Source organism: Theobroma cacao, chromosome 1 (assembly GCF_053813885.1).
Source record: "Theobroma cacao isolate CCN51 chromosome 1, ASM5381388v1, whole genome shotgun sequence".
NCBI classification, from domain to species: domain Eukaryota; kingdom Viridiplantae; phylum Streptophyta; class Magnoliopsida; order Malvales; family Malvaceae; genus Theobroma; species Theobroma cacao.
In genome coordinates this window covers 14953210-14972308 of record NC_142639.1, presented here as the reverse complement: position 1 = coordinate 14972308, position 19099 = coordinate 14953210, and the positions used below count along the sequence as shown (strand labels likewise).

The following is a 19099-nucleotide window of genomic DNA, read 5'->3' as shown; positions in this document are numbered from 1 at the left end:
ACGTTATTTTTAAGGGTTAAAAAAAATTCATAATAATTATTCCTCTCTTATTCTATTTCTACGAAATAGCTATTCCATTCTGCAAACCAAACATATCCTTTATATAATGGTGAGAATGAGAATTCGAAACCTGATATTGATGATTAGCATATCACATATATTGAAGAGAAATATTCCTTCGAAATCAAAATTGAACCTCCAAGCTTTGAAAGAACCATTCTTTGTAATCCCCAATACAAAGTTACAAAGATAAAATTTAACCATCCTTCTGAAATTTGTTATAGTGATAAATAGATACAAATTGAAAAAAATCTCTTAGGCTTAGAGTAGATATTCATCCTAAAGGTATCATAATCATGAAAAAGATTTGCAACAAAAGGTCTTTTCAAACGTCTTCTCACCTTAACAATCCCCAACCCATGACATTTGAGTTTTTTTCTCAAACTCAATTACCTTTTTTTTTGTTAAAAACCTATTTCATGTTAAGGACGTTGGTAATCAAAACTTAGTTTGAAACAATTAAGTTTGTTGTTTTTTTTTTTTGGTCTAAATCCCCAATATATTATTTTTGGACATGTGGATTGGTAAAATGCAAAAACTCAATTCCTAATTAGCAAATTTTAATACACGCCATCTGGTACATGACAAACTTTTTAGTTGTACAATTGACTAACAAAAGTTGGTCAATAATTAATGAAATTGACTTATTTAATGTAAAATAAAAATTTAAGAGTTTACTTAAACGTAATAAAAAAACAAGAGTTTAATTGATTTTTTTGACATAATTTAAGAACTTACATAGGTATTTAGCCATAAGCAAACTACTGGCATTTGAGTTTCATGTCTTTCTTTTTTTTTTTTTCTGAGTTTTTTTTTTCCCTCATTTCAAGCAGAAGAAAAGGATCACTCTTGCTATCCTTTTCCTTGTGAAGGGTTCATTTCTGAACTAAACAATGAATACATGGCCTCCCAAATTATATCTATGTTTACATGGCCATGGAGTCCAATCTATAATTCATGCACATTTTAGATGAAAAAATCAATATAGTAAATGTGCCCATTGCATAAGCTAACTTGTCCTGACACCCACCAATGCTGGATATTTAATAATTCTTTACATTTTATACGCTGCCTGATCACTTGGTAGAATCTTACCTTAAAAGATTCCTAACACATCAATTCAGTTCCAAAACATTCAAATTGCATCAGAAACTCCATACTTGACCGGAAAACATACCCAAAAAGCTAGTAACATCTAGCACTTTGGTTCTCTACATTTGATACTCTGAATTTACAGTCATTCCATTGTTTGCCGCCCAAACAAAGAAGACAAACCCTAATTATTGTACATAATGTACCATCATATGCAGAATCAACTTAGTCAAAACTAGATATTAGAGAAATTGGATAATTACAAAAATGAAAAGCCACTTCTGAAAAGTGGAATGACCTTCAAGCTATGAATGATGCTGCGGGTAGGTGATCTCAGACCGAGATACTTGTGTTGTATAATTCTCATGGTTTTGATGGAGTTGGTGAAGATGGTGGCTTCAGATCTGGATACTATAGTAAAAATGAGGGCAAAAGTCAGTAAATTTTATAAATGTTAAGCCCTTCATGTATTAAAGTAAACAATGCAAGCTTTATGAACTTAAAAAGTGGCTACATATAATGATGACAAGAAAAAATTTCAAAAAATCATGTGCAGCTTCATCATTATTTCCATAGCAACAACCATGTAATTGAATTGAGTTTCTGATATCATTGTTAACACATTCTACTTCTACTCTTTGATCTCAGAACCTTTTAACATCAATCCATGCAGAAACTTGAGCACCAGAGAGAGAGATAACATGTTTGGGTAGGAAGAGGAGGACCAGAAACCAAAATTAGCAAAATCACATAGATTTTGTAGGTTTGCAATCTATCCTCTGAATTTTGTCTAGAAAAGCACTTGCAGAAGAAAAAGAGAGTAGTCATACACTAGGGTAAGGAGAGAAGGACCGCGGACCAACTTTCACATGTGGCATGGATTCAGTAACTTCATGATCTATAGTTTGACTCTCAACTACAGGGGCACTTGTAGAAGAAGAATCCTCTTTCTTATCCTCAACTTGACTAACTGCTCCATTTACACCAAACTGTTGAGATATTTTGACCTTCTTCTTCTTCTTCTTCTTAGGCTTAATATGCACAGAAGGTGGCAAAAGGGTCTCCTGTATTGCCTGCAAGAAACCAAAGGAACAACACATATAATCTTCATTCTAGACTTGCAGCAGATAAACAATAGCTGCTACATTCTCAACCATCTTGGGTTTCTAGACACAAATGAAAGACCAACACCACTCTTACTCAGACTTTATCAAGTTATATGTTTATATTTAACTGTCAAAAGAATTATATACTGAAGGAACGATTTTATCATTGAGAGTGAAGACAAAAGAAACAAAAGAAGAGATATTTTAAATTCAATTACCTCAGTCTATCAAACAAAAACCTCCTATTTAGGTGATGTTTTATTTCCAGTGCGCTGTTCTCCAGAGTTCAATGCTTATCTAATCAGATCAACAGCAATATCTTCTAAAAGATATAAGTATAATACAAACTAGTACCCCATATTTAATGATTGTTTTGAAGCTTTCTGAAGCGAAATCTCTGGCATATCTAGCCATATCTAGGCAACATTAGTTCATCCCCAAGTAACCCAAACTCTCTGGCATATCCCTGATAAGCATTGGAATAATTTCACATAGCCACTCTTAATTGACCCCTTCCCACCCATTATCAACTTTGCTAGGCATATAAAGGGCAATGCCCAAAGCCAACCAACTTGTGAAATGCTCAAAAACATATTCCGGTAGCAGAAACATACTTAAAAAATACTAACTACAGACAACAAAAAATGGATTTGCATCACTGTCCCCAGAAGCAGAACAGAAAAAAAAAAAAAAAAAAAAACCAGAGCTCCACTACAGGATCCATAAACACTGAACTCAGTCATATGATAAATAATCCTTAGTTTAATAATAAACAAAGAGACTTACCAGCCACCCTTTCTTGCCTCTGACCCCTCCCCTGATTGCATAAGCCTCCTTAAAACCATTCTGATACAATAACTCAGCCGCTTTCAAGGAATTTCCATCAAAACTACCTTAGACATAAAAAGAAGAAAAAACAAGAATAGACGGTAAACTTTTGATACAACAAAGTTGAAATTTTCGTTAAAAAATGAAAGGCAAATTCCGAAGGTTTACTTGTCAAGAAGACAAAGAACAGTATTTGCAGGGCTCGGAAACTTCTGCAGAACCTTTTTGACAAATCCATTTTCATCTTCAGCTGTAAACTGAACCTGAACGGAATCCTTGTTCAAAAATTTTAAATTTGGTGATGCCAAAGAAGCCAGAGTCTTGTCATCTCTAATATCCAAAAGTTGTGCATTTGAGTCATCACGGAGTTTCCCAAACGCATCAATGGCAGATATAAACTTGCATTTGCTCAAGTACTCTTTAGTTAAAGGTACAGCAACCAGCCAAATGAAGGTGCAGCCAGCAACAAAAAATGGGTTTTTGTTAAAAAATTCATCAATTGAGACCAAGATTGCTTCTAGGCTTACTTTGCCTGGCTCAGTTGAGGATATAACTGTTTCAGAGGCGAGACAAGGAAAAGAAGTGAGGAGGTTAAATAAGGTAAAAGAAAGATGTGTTTTGGTTAGAGATTGTAAAACAGAAGAGTTTTTAAGAATCCAAAGAGGGCTTTGGAGATGGTTTCGGGACTGAGTAAAGGGTGAGGGGGAGGTTAGTTTAGTGGTGGGGAAATTAGTTTGCTGATTAATAGGAGTTTGGGGAATGCAGGTGGAGATGGGAAAGGAGCTTGAGAAAAAAGGATTGGATTTGGAGGAGGTTGGTTTGTGTGTTTTTGGATGGTTTCGGACGGGTGGAGATGATGAGTGGATCACAGAAACAGACTCCATTATGAGGGTCAAGAAAGACGGATAGAGGAAGACGATGATAAAGAGTAAAAGTGATTGGGCTGGCTGGGAAACTTCGGTTAAGTGAGCTCTTGCTAACCAAGATCAGTTCAGAGGCTGAAACAGACTTGACCCCTAATTTCTTCCCTAGGCTCAATTGATTGAAGATATACTTGTCCAATACAATTAAATAAAATTAAGATATTTTATAATCGAATTTGCATAAAAAATTATTACTTGTCATTTGGGGTAGGTTCAAGAAGGACGCTCAATATTTGAATTTGATTATTTATTTTTAATATTAAAAGTTAGTTTTATATATATTATATTATTTTTTATTTATAAATTTTTTATAATTAATAAAATATTCGTTAAATTTATTAATTATTCTAAATATGATCTTAAACTTTACTTTTATTATTTTATAAATTAATTTCAATTTGTTAATTTAATTTTTATTAATAATATATATAAAATAATTTTAAATTTATTTTAATCAAATATTTAATAGAGAATAAGTTCAACTAACAATTTAAAAATTTATTCGCATATTTATAAGATTAAGTAGTTCAAGTTAAAGGTATTTTAAAAATGACACTACTTCATCCATTAACATTCTTTCAAAAATATCATTATTTTGATTTTAACTTTAAAATATATTTTAAAGAATTTAAAATATTAATATAAAATTATTTTTTAAATATTTTAATATCATACCTAACTTAAATGTGTGGTTTTTAAGATGTTAACGGGGTCCAAGTCATGAACATCTCGGGAGTCGAGACAAGAGGCGTGGAGTGGTACAAAAAGTAGATATTTCCATTTATGTTGAGGTACTAAAGTATTGGTTTCATATTAGTACTACATCTCACCAGAAGATTGGATTACAGTTACAGGTCACTTCAGCATTAACACTGTTGGCTCATCCTGGGGTAATCCCGCTCCCACTGGAGCAGGCTTTTCTGGAAGGCTTGGTGACACAACCAGCCTCAGTGCTGAATTATGGGCGATCTATGGAGGACTTGAAGCTGCAGCTAACGGTACCATTAATCATTCTTGTGGTTCCCCCATTGATGATTGCAGACGGCTTGTGAAGAGTATAGGAGTTGAAGCAGTCAGGCATGTGCCCCGCCAAGGGAATGCTAGTGCTGATATCCTTGCCAAAGCTGGTGTCACTCAGGAGCAGGATTTTGTTTTGTATAATACGCCTCCTGATTGTATTTCCCTTGCTCTTTTAGCGGATGTTGTAGGGGTTGTGCACCCCAGAACTCATACAAGCTATTGGGGCTACATCTAATCCTGATGTAGTTTCCTAGTTTGTTCTGTTTTTTTATAATTTCCTGTTTAAGCTACAACAGGAAAAAAAGATTGCATTACAGTCATTGGAATGGCAAGCAGAGTAAATCTTCTTTTTCTTTTTCCCTGTTGCATAACCTTTGGCATGATACATACAGTATATGAGGTTTAACGAGTGTATGGACACTATCACTTTCAAGAAACATTTATTAAAATCTATGGGATTTACACATGCTACTGCCCTAGTTGACGCCTGCTTTCACCAGCAATCTGCATATCAAATTTCTTTTCAAATCCGGCAACATAATCCTCCATGCATGCCTGATAAGTCTCCATCCCGACAACCTTCCTAGCAAGTTCCAACCCAGCATTCATCCACTTCTTTGCCACATCAATCTGTCCCATCCTTACAGGTAAGGCTGCCCGATTCCATGCAGTCATTGCTAGCCATTTGCCCTCTTCTGTTGGATATTCCCCTTCTTTCAACCCAACCATTATTCGGTATGCTTGCTTGTACATACTAAGCACCGCATCGTCATCTGTATCACCCTTGTGCATGCTAGCTATTGCAATCAGCCTTCGGACAACAAGTGCCACATTTTGGTAGTCCGGACAGGCAGAAGAAAGAAAGCCTGAGAGACACTCACTGAGAGCAAAGGTTGCCACTTCTACATTGAACCTTGGACCCTGTGAGGCATTCAGGCCAATTTGGAGAAGGTATTGAGGACTGCAAGCCTTCGTGCCAGCAAAGCTCTTAACAAGGCGTTGTTGGGACTCTAAATTGTTAAGTCTTCCATGCATATCATAGGCATTGAGCACATACATGAAAAAGAGGTCAGACTCAATGGTATTAACTTTATCATCATTTAGCTGGGACCCCACTGAGAGAGAATTCAGTATCTGCATTATGCATCAAATCAAAGTATTATATGGGGAAAACAGCTTCAACAGGAGAAATATTAAAGTATGAACAGCAGCCTTCAAGCATTTGCAACACAAAATGAACATTTAATAGTTTCTTGTAGAGAATAATAAAGTTGACAATTTATGACACATGCCTTCCCTGCTCTCTCTAGCAGCTCAACAGCACATTTTACTTCAGCATCCGGCAATGGAATCATTCTTTGGTTCTCTGAAGCTATCATAGCAGATACAGTCAGTATCAATGATCTGCAAGTCATGATATGGTTTTCTTCCAGTTGTCCATCAACAACAAAACTATAAAATCCAGAAGCCAGTCTCAAAAATTCAGCACATAAATCATAGTGCTTTTCCTTTCCACATTTTGTTCCAAAATTCCATGCAGTTACACCAAACCAATTCTGTTCTCGTCTTCCAACCTCTCCTTTTCCAAAAAAGCAGTCAGCTCCAAGCTTAGAAGCTCTATCATATGCTTGTTTCAAGAATTTTAGGACTTCAGGCTCTTTACCAAGGTCTTGAGAGAGAACTGTGACCAAGGTGCGTAGCACTACAACTTCTGCTGTTGGCATTGGTTTCCCTGAGGTGTAGAAGTTTAGTAACTTGGAAAGTGCGGCAACAGCAACAGGAAGAGCACGGGAAGCAACAGCTTCATGGGCTGAGAGAGACAGAAAGTCTGGAGTGAAACACATGCAGGTTATCATTGTTTCTATCTGGTTGATAGCACCACAGTTGTCATTCTTTTGCAGACAGATTTTGAACTGCATAAATCAGGATAGGTATAAAATTGATTATGACTATCCATTAATTAAGTAGTGCATAGCTGTAATTAAGCTAGTGAATCCACCAGTGACAGATTGACAGTGTTTGTCTTAAGTCCAATAAATGGGGAGCGTGTAAGAGAGAAAGAGAGTACCTTAAGGAAAGCACATACGATGTTTGGATCAAGCTGCAGAAATAGAAACGATTGGGACAAATCAACATAGTGCTTGGACCCTTATCATCTTAGATACTAAAATTCATAGATCTCAAGATACCTTTTCAGCCTCAATGACATATTCTTGAGCTCGATCTAGTTGAGCAAGACCAAGGTAGCAGAGAGACAAAACTCTATAGCCCTTAGCTCGAAGAACTCTATTCTCTATATCATGTGGTACATAAAGCATAGATTTCTCAAACATCTCAGCGCTCGTTTCATAATCTTTTAATCGGAAATTACCTGAACCACTGTAAAGGCACAATGAAATTCAGAGGGAGCAGATCTAACAAATACTAATTAACTTGTAGATTATAGTAATTCTGTCACATCAAGCGAGTTCAATTGTTTATTGTGACAAGAAAGAACATAGACATTTTCTTGCAGGGCAAGAGACACCTTGGTCAAGCACAAATGTATTTAGGACTATATATGTGTGGTACCATTTTATATATCTTATTTGTCCCTATATAGCTTTAATTATCTCTTATATAACTACGTAACTTTATTACTAATATGTTTGTCAGTAAGGTGATTGAATCATTGAAGTAAAAATGGTACTGTGCTATTGAAAGAAACAATGAAGCAAACAAACTACTCCGGCCATACTCATCTAGCTCAGAACAATCAAAAGCAATGTAACTGCATAATTCTAACAGTATATCCAAAACAATTAAATACCCTTTTAATTGAATATTCTACACATATGCATTCTTTTTTCTCAATCAAAACATGCAATCACCCAGAAAACAAAAATCGCGGGAAATCTAACTAACAACTTACCAATTCCAAAGAACAGCATGCATGGCCGTCCTCTCTTTCGCGACAGCCTCACCCGCAAACAACGCAACCACTCTCTCATCTGAGGCCAGCTCCGACACCATCTTCGCTCTAATCCTCGACCCCTCAATTCCACTATCGTCCCCCACCACCCTATGAACCACCCTAACAGCCGCGCGTGCACTAACATGACATCGTCCCAACAACCCCAAAAATATCCCCTTGGCAGTCTCTAACCCCGCATTTCCCGCAGCCTGAAAATACGCTTCCACCGCAGAAAGCCAAACGCCCTCGGGAATCCCTTTATTAACAACCATACCCTTCAACTCCTTCTCCGCCTCACTATACCTCCCTAAACCAAGCCACGCCTTCATTGCCAAAACCGGCAATGAAGCGTGGTGATCTCCACTCTCACCACCGTTCTCCCTTAAAACTTTAACGCACTTGATCACGCTTTCGAACTCTCCGTTTTGCAAATGGACGGCTGAGATGAAACGCAGGATTTTGGATTTTAATTCCTTGATCTCCACCGTTTCTTCTCGTGTTCGGGAAATAGATAATCCTTTCTCGCATAATTCCAAAGCTTCGTTCATAAGCTTCAAGGCTTCGTTGAAGCTACCATTATTTTCAGTTCTCGATAAAGCGGTCTTAGCGAAAGCTAAGAACTGGTTCGCCAGAGCTTTGAAGTGAACTGGTGAACCGAAAAGGAGAGTTTTGGACCGGTTCAGTAGTGTTATCGCAAGATTTTTATCTGAAATCTCCCACGCGGTGAGAGATCTCGCGATGTTTAGATCTAACAGAAGCTTCCTCTCTCCTGCGTCCGATATTTTCCTTATATCGAGCTTCGAGATAAGATCCGTGGCTCTCTCGAAGCATGTTGACGCTAGATCGAAGTTTTTAAGATCGTGCCAGACCAGACCGGTCTTGTAATAGAAGGAAGCGGATTTGATCACCGGAGAAGGGACGCCGACGACATCTACGGCTAGGGAGAGCATATCGGCTGCCACGTGGCGGAGCTCAGCGACATTTTGAGGAGAGAAATTGGAGGATGGAGAGCGGAAGGCGGCGGCGGCGTTAGAGAGGTCGACGCAGGCGTTCCAGAGACGGTAGCTGAGTTTCCAGAGGTGGAGTTTGAGAGAGTTGTTGGTGGTGGGGAAAGGAAGGAGTTGAGTCAGGTGAGTTAAGAGTTGGCGGAGATCGGAAGGGAGCGAGTCGGGTAGGGGAGTATCGGGTGGGTGGGTTTCGGTCTGTTTGATTTTGCATTCGATTTGAGAGAGGAGGTGATTGTCTTGGTGGTGGGAAGGGGATTGCAGGTCATGTGCAGGTGGCCGGAGTTCCGGAGTTGAGATTTCTGCGATTCTCATTTTCCTTCTTCTGGCGCGAAAATTTGAAAGCGGAGTGAATTTTTCAGTGAAAGTATCACTATGAATCGAGTCGTGCATCCAATGAATGAAAAGGACAAAAAAATCAGGCTTTAAAATTTCTTTTTAAATTAAGTTAATTAAAATTCATCTTGTTTGTTAATTGAGGCTGTAAATACTTGATTTTGATTAATATATATTCTCTAAAGAATTATGTTACAACATAATATTGTACAGAAAACAACTTAAACAAATGAAGTGCTACTTCACGTAGAATAATTAGAATAAGTAAAGCACTACTCCATATGGAACTACTAATATAAGTTAAAGAGCTACTTCGGATAAAATAACCACTTCACTCGGGTGATAGTAAAAGTAACTCAAAATAAGTAGCAAGATTCATAAGTTACTTTCATCTTGAGATGTTTCGAAAAGTTCGACTTGATGGCTCAAATATGGAGGTAGTTAAGAGGTCTTCCTCTTAACATTTTCTTGAAGTACAAATGTTTCACACTCTTATCTTGTTCTCGTATACCTATTCACATACACCTTCTTCTCTTGTACCTTACAGCTTATGCCCCTGTACTTATTCATGTACAGCTTTTCTCTATCAGCTCCTACTCGAGAACAGGTCTCATTAAATATAATTATTTTAATAGCCACATAATAAATTTTTAACTGCTATTCAATATTAACTCTCAGTAACGGTTACCTAACATTAAATCCCTCCTTAATGGTGTAATTCATTACGTATATTAAAATTTTATCTTGTAACTGTTACTTCTGAAACTATATATAGACCTTTCACAATTTAAAAAATGAGACTTTTCCTTCACTTTGAGAATTATCGGACTCTCATTCAAATCTTTTTTCTCTATCTTATTCTCATTGAGAACACCTATTCTTTTCTTATCTTCTTCCACTTGCCACAACATTTGGTACTTCAGGAACTGTTCCAATCTTCCTCTCCGTCACCTCTGGTACATCCCTTACTTGTTTGCAACGCTTCCTCTTCTTCTTATCACAAGAACCCATTTACAAAGGCATAAACTGTTATTTATATTCAATTAAACTTTTATTGTGATGAAGAAAACAACACCAATAACTCTTGTTGCAGATTAAAACAAAACGACATGTGTCCTATTGATGATTTTGATTATATTTTACTTAGATAGCATAGTACAAATATGTCAAAATTATAAAGATTATTATTATTATTATTATTTCTCTTTCTTTTCCTTTATTTCTCTTCAACCTTCCCCTTCCCCTCCCACCAAACTTCCAGTTGAATTTGTTATTTATATGTAATTTGAAGAACAGAATTATTTTTTATATGTCATTTGAAGAACATAATTTGACGCTTATTTTTCTATGCTTCGGTGTGTATAGATTATAATCATATATTGTCCTTAAGTTATTATGTCCTCCTATATGATTATTGAGATTAATGGTAATATATCCCTAAATTCAACAAAACCATCCTAAAATTACAAACAACGAATATTGAATTCCCTCTTTAGTAATGAAATTAAAAAAAAAAAATTGATTGAGAGTTAAAAGATAGAAATAGAATAATTATTTTTGAATCAATCAAATTTGACTAATTATTTATAGATAAATTAATTATGACTATTCATCAAAAGGTCATCATTACTCATAAAAGATTTTCACCTTTTGAGTTTTGAATTTAGGTGACGTTTGGTAATTTACAATGTAATTTGATTTCAGATAATGTGATTGCAAGCAATGTGATTACAGGTAAAATAACATTACAGTATTTGGTATACAAATAAAATAATAATTAAAATATCAAAAAAATAACATTACAGCGTTTGATTTATAAATACTTTGTTGGGAATGTAATGTTAATTGTCAAAATTATCCCTATTTATTAAAATACAAGTTTAATATACTTGTATTTTTTATTGTTAATTTTTATATAATATTATCTCTTAAATATATTTTTAATGTCATATATTTTATTTTTATTTTTATTATAATATTATATTTTTTATTTTTATTTTTTAATATAATTTTTATATTATATATTTTACTTTAATTTCTTTTACCTATATTATATAAATTTTAATTTTTATATTTTATTTTATTTTAATTTCTAATTCTTATATTATATTCTTTATTTTAATTATAATATTATAAAATATTTTTAACAAAGTAATAAAGTTGAAAGGTTAAAATATCTTTAATAACATTGCAGAATGCAATATAATGTGATTGCATTAGTTTTGAACTGCAATCACATTACATCCCTTGACTGTAATGTGATTACATTACAATTTTATATTACAGTGATCTGTTGTAAAACAAATACTACAATATAATTTAATTAGACATATTGCAACGAATGTGCTCTCACTTCCCTATACCAAACGCTACCTAATATTAGACTCCTTTTATCAAAAGTTATTTCTTTTCATCAAAGGTTAACCTTTGAGTTTTGTTCTAAATACTTTATTGATTAGTCTTTTTCCAAATAATTTCTAAAAGCAATTTGGTTTATACTATCATGATAGATAATCCTCTCATCTTTTGTCTTACAATTAAATAGGATTAACGTCTCCAACAATTCCCTACAAAATATGTAATGTTAAAGAAAATCAAACACTAATAATATCATGTTAAAAGAATCCGAACATAAAAAAAGAAACAAAAGAAATAAAGATATAGATTCAATAAGAATTCTAGAATTATCGTCTTCCTTTTTTTTAATGGTTGAAAGCTGTAGCTAAGTTACATAATACAACAGGTATTTATGGGTACATATATAAAATAGAGTTTATTCTAATTACAATAATTACCCTTAAACTTTATAAATATTTACCAGTTTTATTCTCTTTCTCCTGCTTCATTCTTCACACTCCCCTCCAAGAGAAGCATGAATGTTCATAATGCTCATCTTACCCATCAAGCGGTAAAACTGTGTAGGCTGTAATGCCTTTGTGAACATGTCTGCCAGCTGATTCTTTGTGGAGACATGTTGTGGAATGATGATTCCTTCTAAGACTTTATCTCTAATAAAGTGACAATCTATATCTATATGTTTAGTCCTTTCATAAAAGGCAAGATTTTTACATATATGTTGAACAGATTGATTATCACAATAAAAATCAACTAGTCGTTTATGTGTAACACCAAAATCAGCAAGTAAAGATAAAATCTATACAATTTCACAAGATGCCACAGCCATGGCCTTATATTCAGCTTCTGTGGAGCTCTTTGCCACGAAAGATTGTTTCTTGGATTTTCAACTGACAAGCAAATCACCCATGAACACACCAAAACTTGTAATAGACCTTCTGGTTTCTTGACAACCAGCCCAATCACTGTTAGTATACACCTTCAAATGTAAATCAAAATGAGATGCCAATAGTATGCCTTGCCTTGGTGCCTTCCTCAAATACTTGAGAACCCTTTATGCACTTGTAAATGAACATCACTAGGTTTTTCCATAAGCTATGATAAGCACTGGACAACATAAGCAATATTAGGTTTAGTGAAAGTTAAATATAAAAGTCTCCCCACTAGTTGCCTATATGTAGTAGAATTCACAAAATTTTCATTAACATTATCCTTTGCAAGCTTATGATTATAGTCTATGGGTGTTGAAGCAGGTTTACATCCCAATAATCCATACTTATTGATTAAATCTAGAGCATATTTTCTTTGACAAAGAAAAATACCTTTTCTTGATCTTGCCATTTCTAAACCAAGGAAGCATTTAAGTCCTCCTAAGTCCTTGAGCTTCAATTTTGTTTTTAAATATTGTTTCACCTCCTCTACTGTTATCATTGTAGTGTTGCCAATTACTACGTCATCCACATAGACCATCAAAGCTATGAACTCTCCTTTGTCAGTCCTTTTTGTGAACAGAGAATTATCTGACTTAGATTGTTGAAACCCAAAATCTATGAGAGCAGTAGTGAATTTAGAATTCTACTATTTGGAGGCTTATTTAAGCTCATATAATGATTTTCTAAGCTTACAAACTAGCCGTGAGGATCTTGGACACTCCCTCTGAACTAGAGAGCCCTCGGGTAGATTCATATACATTGTCTCCTTTAAGTCGCCTTAAATAAATGCATTGTCTATGTCTAATTGGGATAGATGCCAACCAGAAATTATGGCTAGAGAGAGAAATATCCTCACTGTTAAATGTTTAATCACAAGGCTGAAAGTCTCATGATAATCAAATCCTTCCTGCTAACTGTAACCCTTCACAACCAGGCTGGCCTTAAATCGTTCAATGCTCCCATCAGCTCGCAATTTTACCTTATACACCCAATTGCATCCTATGGTATGTGCGTCATTAGGAAGAGGAACCATAGACCAAGTCCCATTATTCTCCAAAGCCTCAATCTCAGATTTCATAGCTGCTTGCCACTGAGGATACTTTACTGCCTATTTATAGGTTTTAGGCTCGGGAATTTGGCTTAAAGAAGTAGTAAAAATTCCATGAGGATAAGATGGTCGGCTAAAAGAAAGAACTTTTTGAATTAGATGATCAGTGACCAAATTGGATTGAGAAGGTAAGTCATGTTGGTAAGCTTCCAAATATTTTGGAATGTTCTTTATTTTGGTGCTTTTTCTAGTGAGGGAGGGTTTTGGTGACTACTCAGAAAATGGAGTAACTGTGGCATGCAGTTCATCAACATAACTATCAACAATAAATTCATTAGAGGTCAAAAGGATTATCCAAGGAGTTATGGGGAGGAACAGAATCAATTAGACTCGATGGTAAGGTATCAATAGGTACAATAGTGTTGTTCTCAACATCCAAAGAAGGTAAAAGGTTAGAATCACAATTTATATCTAAGCAAGAATGTGATGGAACAAAAAGTGGATTTTCAAAAAATAAATTATCATAGTCATGAGGTTGAGGAATGATATATGAATCTTGATATGGAAATATATGCTCAAAGAAAATAACATCTCTGGAAACAAATAGTTTATGTGCCTGGAGATCATACAATTCAAAACTTTTCATTCCTACAGGATATCCTATGAATATGCATTTTCTAGCTCTTGGATCAAATTTTTCTTCTATTATGACTCAATGTTGATGCAAAACATAATGTTCCAAAAACTCTAAGATGTGAATAATCAGGAGTTTTTCCAAACATTATTTCATAAGGAGTCAAATTATTTAAAATAGTTGTAGGCACCCTATTTATAATGTTAGTTGCAACCATAATTGATTCACCCTAAAAATGAATTGGTGAAGCTTAATAAATGTTGGTGCTTCCTTTCTACCACCCCAATTTGTTGAAGAGTCCCCACACAAGAAGTTTGATGAATAATTCCTTTTGATGAATAAAATTCAAGTCAATTAAATTCAAGGCCATTATCTGACCTAATTTTCTTTTTTCTTCTTATCAAATTGAGTCAAAATTAGATTACAGAACATAGGAATAATGGAAAAGACATCAGATTTAGCTTTCATCAAGTAAACCCATGTGAATTTACTAAAATCATTCACAATAGTTAAAAAATAACAATATCCTTTCATGGCAGCAGTATAAGGCACCCAAATACCCATATGGACTAATTCAAAACATTCAGCAGTAGATTTAGTATGAATTGGAAATGGCAATTTCTTTTGTTTAGCTAATGGGCATATTTCACAAACTGAATTTGGAAGAAAAGTCACTGTTGGACATTTTTTATGTATAGCTTGCAATCTCTTTATTGAAATATGTCTTAACCTAAAGTGCCAAAGATTGAATGCTTTTGGCAAAGAATTACAAGATGTAGCATATACATCTCAAAAGGACAATACATTATTTTTTAAAACACGATTATTAGAGAGAAAAGCTGTAAAGACTTCTGAGGTAGTTTAATAATTTGGAATAGCATCCTTATTTTGCAAGATATATAATCCAGCTATAACGTTAGCAAGACTAGTCTTCATCCATGACTTGGTGTCTTGAATCATACATTCTGAATCAGTAAAAATCAATTGATGTGATTTTGATTTAGTTAATTTGCTCATGGATATTAGATTAAATTTGAAGCTAAGAACATATAATACATCGTGCAGTACCAAATTCTGTTGTAATCTAATTGATCCTATATGAGTGACAACAAGTCGAAGCTTATTTGGCATTTGCACAAACATATTTTTAACATGCCTTGATGAAATGAAAAAATTTAATGTGCATGCTATGTGATCTAAAGCACCTGAATCAATTATCCAGAGATAAGGATCATTTTCAGAGGTATTATGATGCATAGAATCATCATATAAAAACTTATGTGAATTTAAGCAAAAAGGTTTAGCAATGATTCTTGACACTGATGAATTGACAATCAAAGGCTTATGTTGATGAGAATTCATACCACAATTATTTGAAGAGGGTGGCTTATCACAAGGATCTGTATTCTCCTTACTGATTAGCATCATGATTTTCTGATATTAAGACTTTATAAAAGAAAGATGAGGCAAAGGATTGGCAGACTATTCCTATTTAGCAACTTGATTATCAACTACAGAAGAATTCACGAAAGCAACCACTCTCCTTAGACTATCTTTATTCTTATTGAACTTAAAATCACTAGGATAACCGAACAATCTGAAACATTTATCTCTAACATGCCTTGTTTTTCCACAGTTACTACAAATTAAATCTGACTTAACAACTTTCCTTTTGCTATCAGTGACACTTGCTATGGCAGATTTCTCAATAAAGGGTTTAGATTGCACCTGTAAATTTCTTGGAGATTCTTATCTAATTACCAAGCTATAGGCTTCATCTAGGGTTGGAAATGGTTTCAACAGAATTATTTGTGACCTCAAAGCAGTGTATGACTCATTTAATCCATTCATGAATTTGAATACGTTGTCTTTAGTAGCCAAATCTATATACAATTGAAAGCATTGAGAGTTACAATCACCACATTTGCAGTGAGGTAAAGGCCGAACATTTTTTAATTCTTCCCAGATGGCATTGAATTCAGTAAAGTAGGAATCAACAGTATGAGTACCTTGAATAAAGTTAGAGTGGGTGAACAGCAGATTGCATATTTTGGAATCATCGGGTTGAGAAAATCTCTTCTTCAGCATCTCCCAAATTGGAGCTGTAGAGTTGATATATTATACAGTGGATGCAATGGGCGGTGAAAGAGACTCAATAAGCCATGCAACGATGAGATTATTGCACTTTGTCCAAGGAGCATGAAGTGCATCAGAATTCTTTGGTTCTACAATGGTGCCATCAATAAATCTCGATTTATTTCTAATCAAGAGTGCGAGAAGGAAGAAACGACTCCAAGCAATGTAATTATTGGGTGTGAGTTTGGGGTAAGTACCACCGAACCATGGTGGTTCAAATGGTGGATGAAAAACAGTGATTGGGGATTTTCTGAGAGAGAAACAGATTTTGTACAGAGGAAGTCGTGGGTATTTGCTCAAAGTGTCTAATTTGAAGAAAATTCTTGATAAAAATAGGTGAAAAAAAAGATCCTAGAAACTGAACCGTGGCTCTGATAACATGAAAGAATCTGAATATAAAAGAAGAAACAAAGGAAATAAAGACGCAGATTCAGTAAAAATTCTGGAATTATCATCTTCTTTTTTTTTTTTAAATAGTTGAAAGCTGCGGCTAAGTTACATAATGCAAAAGGTATTTGTAGGTACAAATATAAAATAAGGTTTATTCTAATTACAATAATTATAAATATTTACAAGTTTTATCCTTCTTCTCCTGCTTCATTCTTCACACATGTTAAAAAGCAAGATGCTTTTTAGTTTGAATCTTTTTGTAATATAAGTAATTTAAAATTTTGACAAAATTAATGATATCTTAATTTATTAAACCAATGATCAGCTGTGCCAATTTCAAATATGCTAATAGTTTTTTTCTTGTTTGTGCTAATAGTGTATAAATGTATTTTTTGTGTCTTCATATGTAATATTAATCTATCGTTATTGAATACAGGAAAACTTATATTTCAAGCACTTTTTTAATAACTTTTTTGCTTTGATAACTTGTTAAACTCATTAGGAAAATTTGATTTTTTTTGGCACACATGAATTATTAATCTGATTAAATCTATTAATTTTCAAGTTCTTATTTTTAGATTTTGTATGTAAATTGAAAACTTTATGGAAGAACTTAAATTAATATCAGGAAATGAGCAGAAGAAAAGAACAAGACGACGTAACCTTGAGAAAATTTCTCAGGGTTTTTCTATCAATTCAATGCTCAATGAGCTAAAATATATATATATATATATATAGTGTTTAAACGGTAACGCAAAGAAGAAAAGGCATAATAATCACATTCAACTAACTTAATAGAAAATTAAAAAAAAAGTTAATAAATCTCTTTAGTAAAACAGTACGTTTCCAGCTTCATATGCTCTAAATCCTCTTTTATTTAAATAGTGAGTTCCACTTGTCTTCTTTTATTCTCTGATTTTTCATTCTTTATCCACAACTAGAGTGTTCTTATTCTACCATTTAGTGAACAAGGCTTAGGATTGAGCTTATTCCTCATGATCTTTCTAATACTCCCCCTCAAGATGACATGTGAATGTTATGAACGTTCATCTTGCTTAGGAGATTATAAAACTACCTTGGTGTTAATGCCTTAGTGAACATGTCTGTGAGATGCAAATTAGTTGAGATGTACATTGGTTTAATTGTACCTTCAAGTACTTTCTCTGTGATGAAATGATAGTCTAATTCAATGTGCTTGGTCTTTTCATGAAAGATTGGATTCTTGATGATGTGTATTATTGATTGACTATCAGAATAAAGGATTACTGCATCTGTATGTTTCATCCCAAAATCTGAGAGTAAGTGTTTTAACCAAACAACCTCACAACATGTTGATGCCATAGATTGGTACTCTGTTTCTGCTGAGTTCAAGCTACAACAAACTGTTTCTTTAATTTTCATGTTACCAAGGAATCCCCAATGAACATATTATATCCAGTGATTGATATCCTCGAATCTTGGCACCCTACCCAGTCGCTGTCACAATAGGCAGATAACTTTAAATTTGATTTTGACTTCATCAAGATCCCTTGTCCTGTTGAGCCTTTAAGGTATTTCAATACTCTATAAGCTGCTGTGAGATGCTTGAGCCCTGGTTTGTCCATGAATTGTGTAGTATTTGCACTGCATATGAGATATCTGGTCTGCTAAATGCAAGGTACAATAACTTTCCAACTAGTTGCCTGTAGTCTGTTAAATTAACTAATCTGTCCCCATCTTGATTCTTTTGCAATTTGTGGTTGTAGTGAATAGGAGTGGATATTACCTTAGCCCCTAGTAGACCATGTTCCTCTAAGAGATCTAAGGCATATTTCCTTTGACATATTGGAATTCCTTCAGGAGACCTCGCTATTTCTAAACCAAGAAACTACTTGACCTTTCCCAAGTCCTTAAGTTTGAAATGTGAGCCTAGAAATTGTTTCACTTTTGCTGCAGCCTGTGATGATGTGTTCCCAATCAATATGTCATCTACATATAAAAATGAAGCAGTGAAATTATCATCTTTTTCTTTCTTGGTAAATAGGGAATAGTCTGTAGAAGACTGATGAAATCCATGTTACAGAATTAGGGAAGTAATCTTGGCATTCCATTGCTTGGAAGCTTGCTTTAGGCCATATAGTGACTTATGGAGTTTGCAAACAAGTTGTGTTTTTTGTGGATATTCCCCTTGGATTTTATAATCCTGTGGCAGTTCCATATACACTTCTTCTTCTAGATCACCATTTAAGAAAGCATTGTCTACATCAAGTTGAGATAAATTTCAATTCAAAGTTGCTGCCAAA

At 34.3% G+C, this 19099-nt stretch overlaps 2 protein-coding genes and 1 long non-coding RNA gene across 3 annotated transcripts; all 3 read right to left on the bottom strand.

The window, feature by feature from the left end:
• Positions 1-1220: 1220 nt before the first annotated feature.
• On the bottom strand, positions 1221-4119 carry LOC18612597 (Rhodanese/Cell cycle control phosphatase superfamily protein). Its single transcript, XM_007049476.3, has 4 exons — positions 3255-4119; positions 3045-3147; positions 1983-2225; positions 1221-1563 (listed from the first exon to the last, which is right to left on the bottom strand). Exons 1-4 carry the CDS (start codon positions 3968-3970, stop codon positions 1516-1518), a joined length of 1110 nt encoding a protein of 369 aa, XP_007049538.3. The 5' UTR covers positions 3971-4119; the 3' UTR covers positions 1221-1515.
• Positions 4120-5355: 1236 nt separating this feature from the next.
• On the bottom strand, positions 5356-9403 carry ATSPO22 (Tetratricopeptide repeat (TPR)-like superfamily protein). Its single transcript, XM_007049474.3, has 5 exons — positions 7941-9403; positions 7219-7408; positions 7098-7130; positions 6322-6942; positions 5356-6163 (listed from the first exon to the last, which is right to left on the bottom strand). The coding sequence occupies exons 1-5, from the start codon at positions 9377-9379 to the stop codon at positions 5498-5500; spliced, it is 2949 nt and encodes a 982-aa protein (XP_007049536.3). The 5' UTR covers positions 9380-9403; the 3' UTR covers positions 5356-5497.
• Positions 9404-11964: 2561 nt separating this feature from the next.
• LOC108660491 (uncharacterized) lies at positions 11965-16899 on the bottom strand. The gene is made up of 2 exons (XR_001926266.2): positions 16301-16899; positions 11965-12784 (listed from the first exon to the last, which is right to left on the bottom strand). It is a non-coding gene; the product is annotated as an uncharacterized LOC108660491 (long non-coding RNA).
• Between the last annotated feature and the right edge of the window lie 2200 nt (positions 16900-19099).

Excerpts from the sequence above, each read along its gene's own strand:
- LOC18612597 (XM_007049476.3), bottom strand. The coding sequence starts at position 3,970 with ATGGAGTCTGTTTCTGTGATCCACTCATCATCTCCACCCGTCCGAAAC. Across the intron at positions 3,148-3,254 it reads GTTCTTTGTCTTCTTGACAA|TTTTGATGGAAATTCCTTGA; the intron begins GTAAACCTTCGG and ends TGTCTAAGGTAG. Across the intron at positions 1,564-1,982 it reads CCTTCTCTCCTTACCCTAGT|TATCCAGATCTGAAGCCACC; the intron begins GTATGACTACTC and ends TTTTTACTATAG.
- ATSPO22 (XM_007049474.3), bottom strand. The coding sequence starts at position 9,379 with ATGCACGACTCGATTCATAGTGATACTTTCACTGAAAAATTCACTCCG. Across the intron at positions 7,409-7,940 it reads CATGCTGTTCTTTGGAATTG|TGGTTCAGGTAATTTCCGAT; the intron begins GTAAGTTGTTAG and ends GTGCCTTTACAG. Across the intron at positions 6,164-6,321 it reads TGCTAGAGAGAGCAGGGAAG|ATACTGAATTCTCTCTCAGT; the intron begins GCATGTGTCATA and ends TGCATAATGCAG.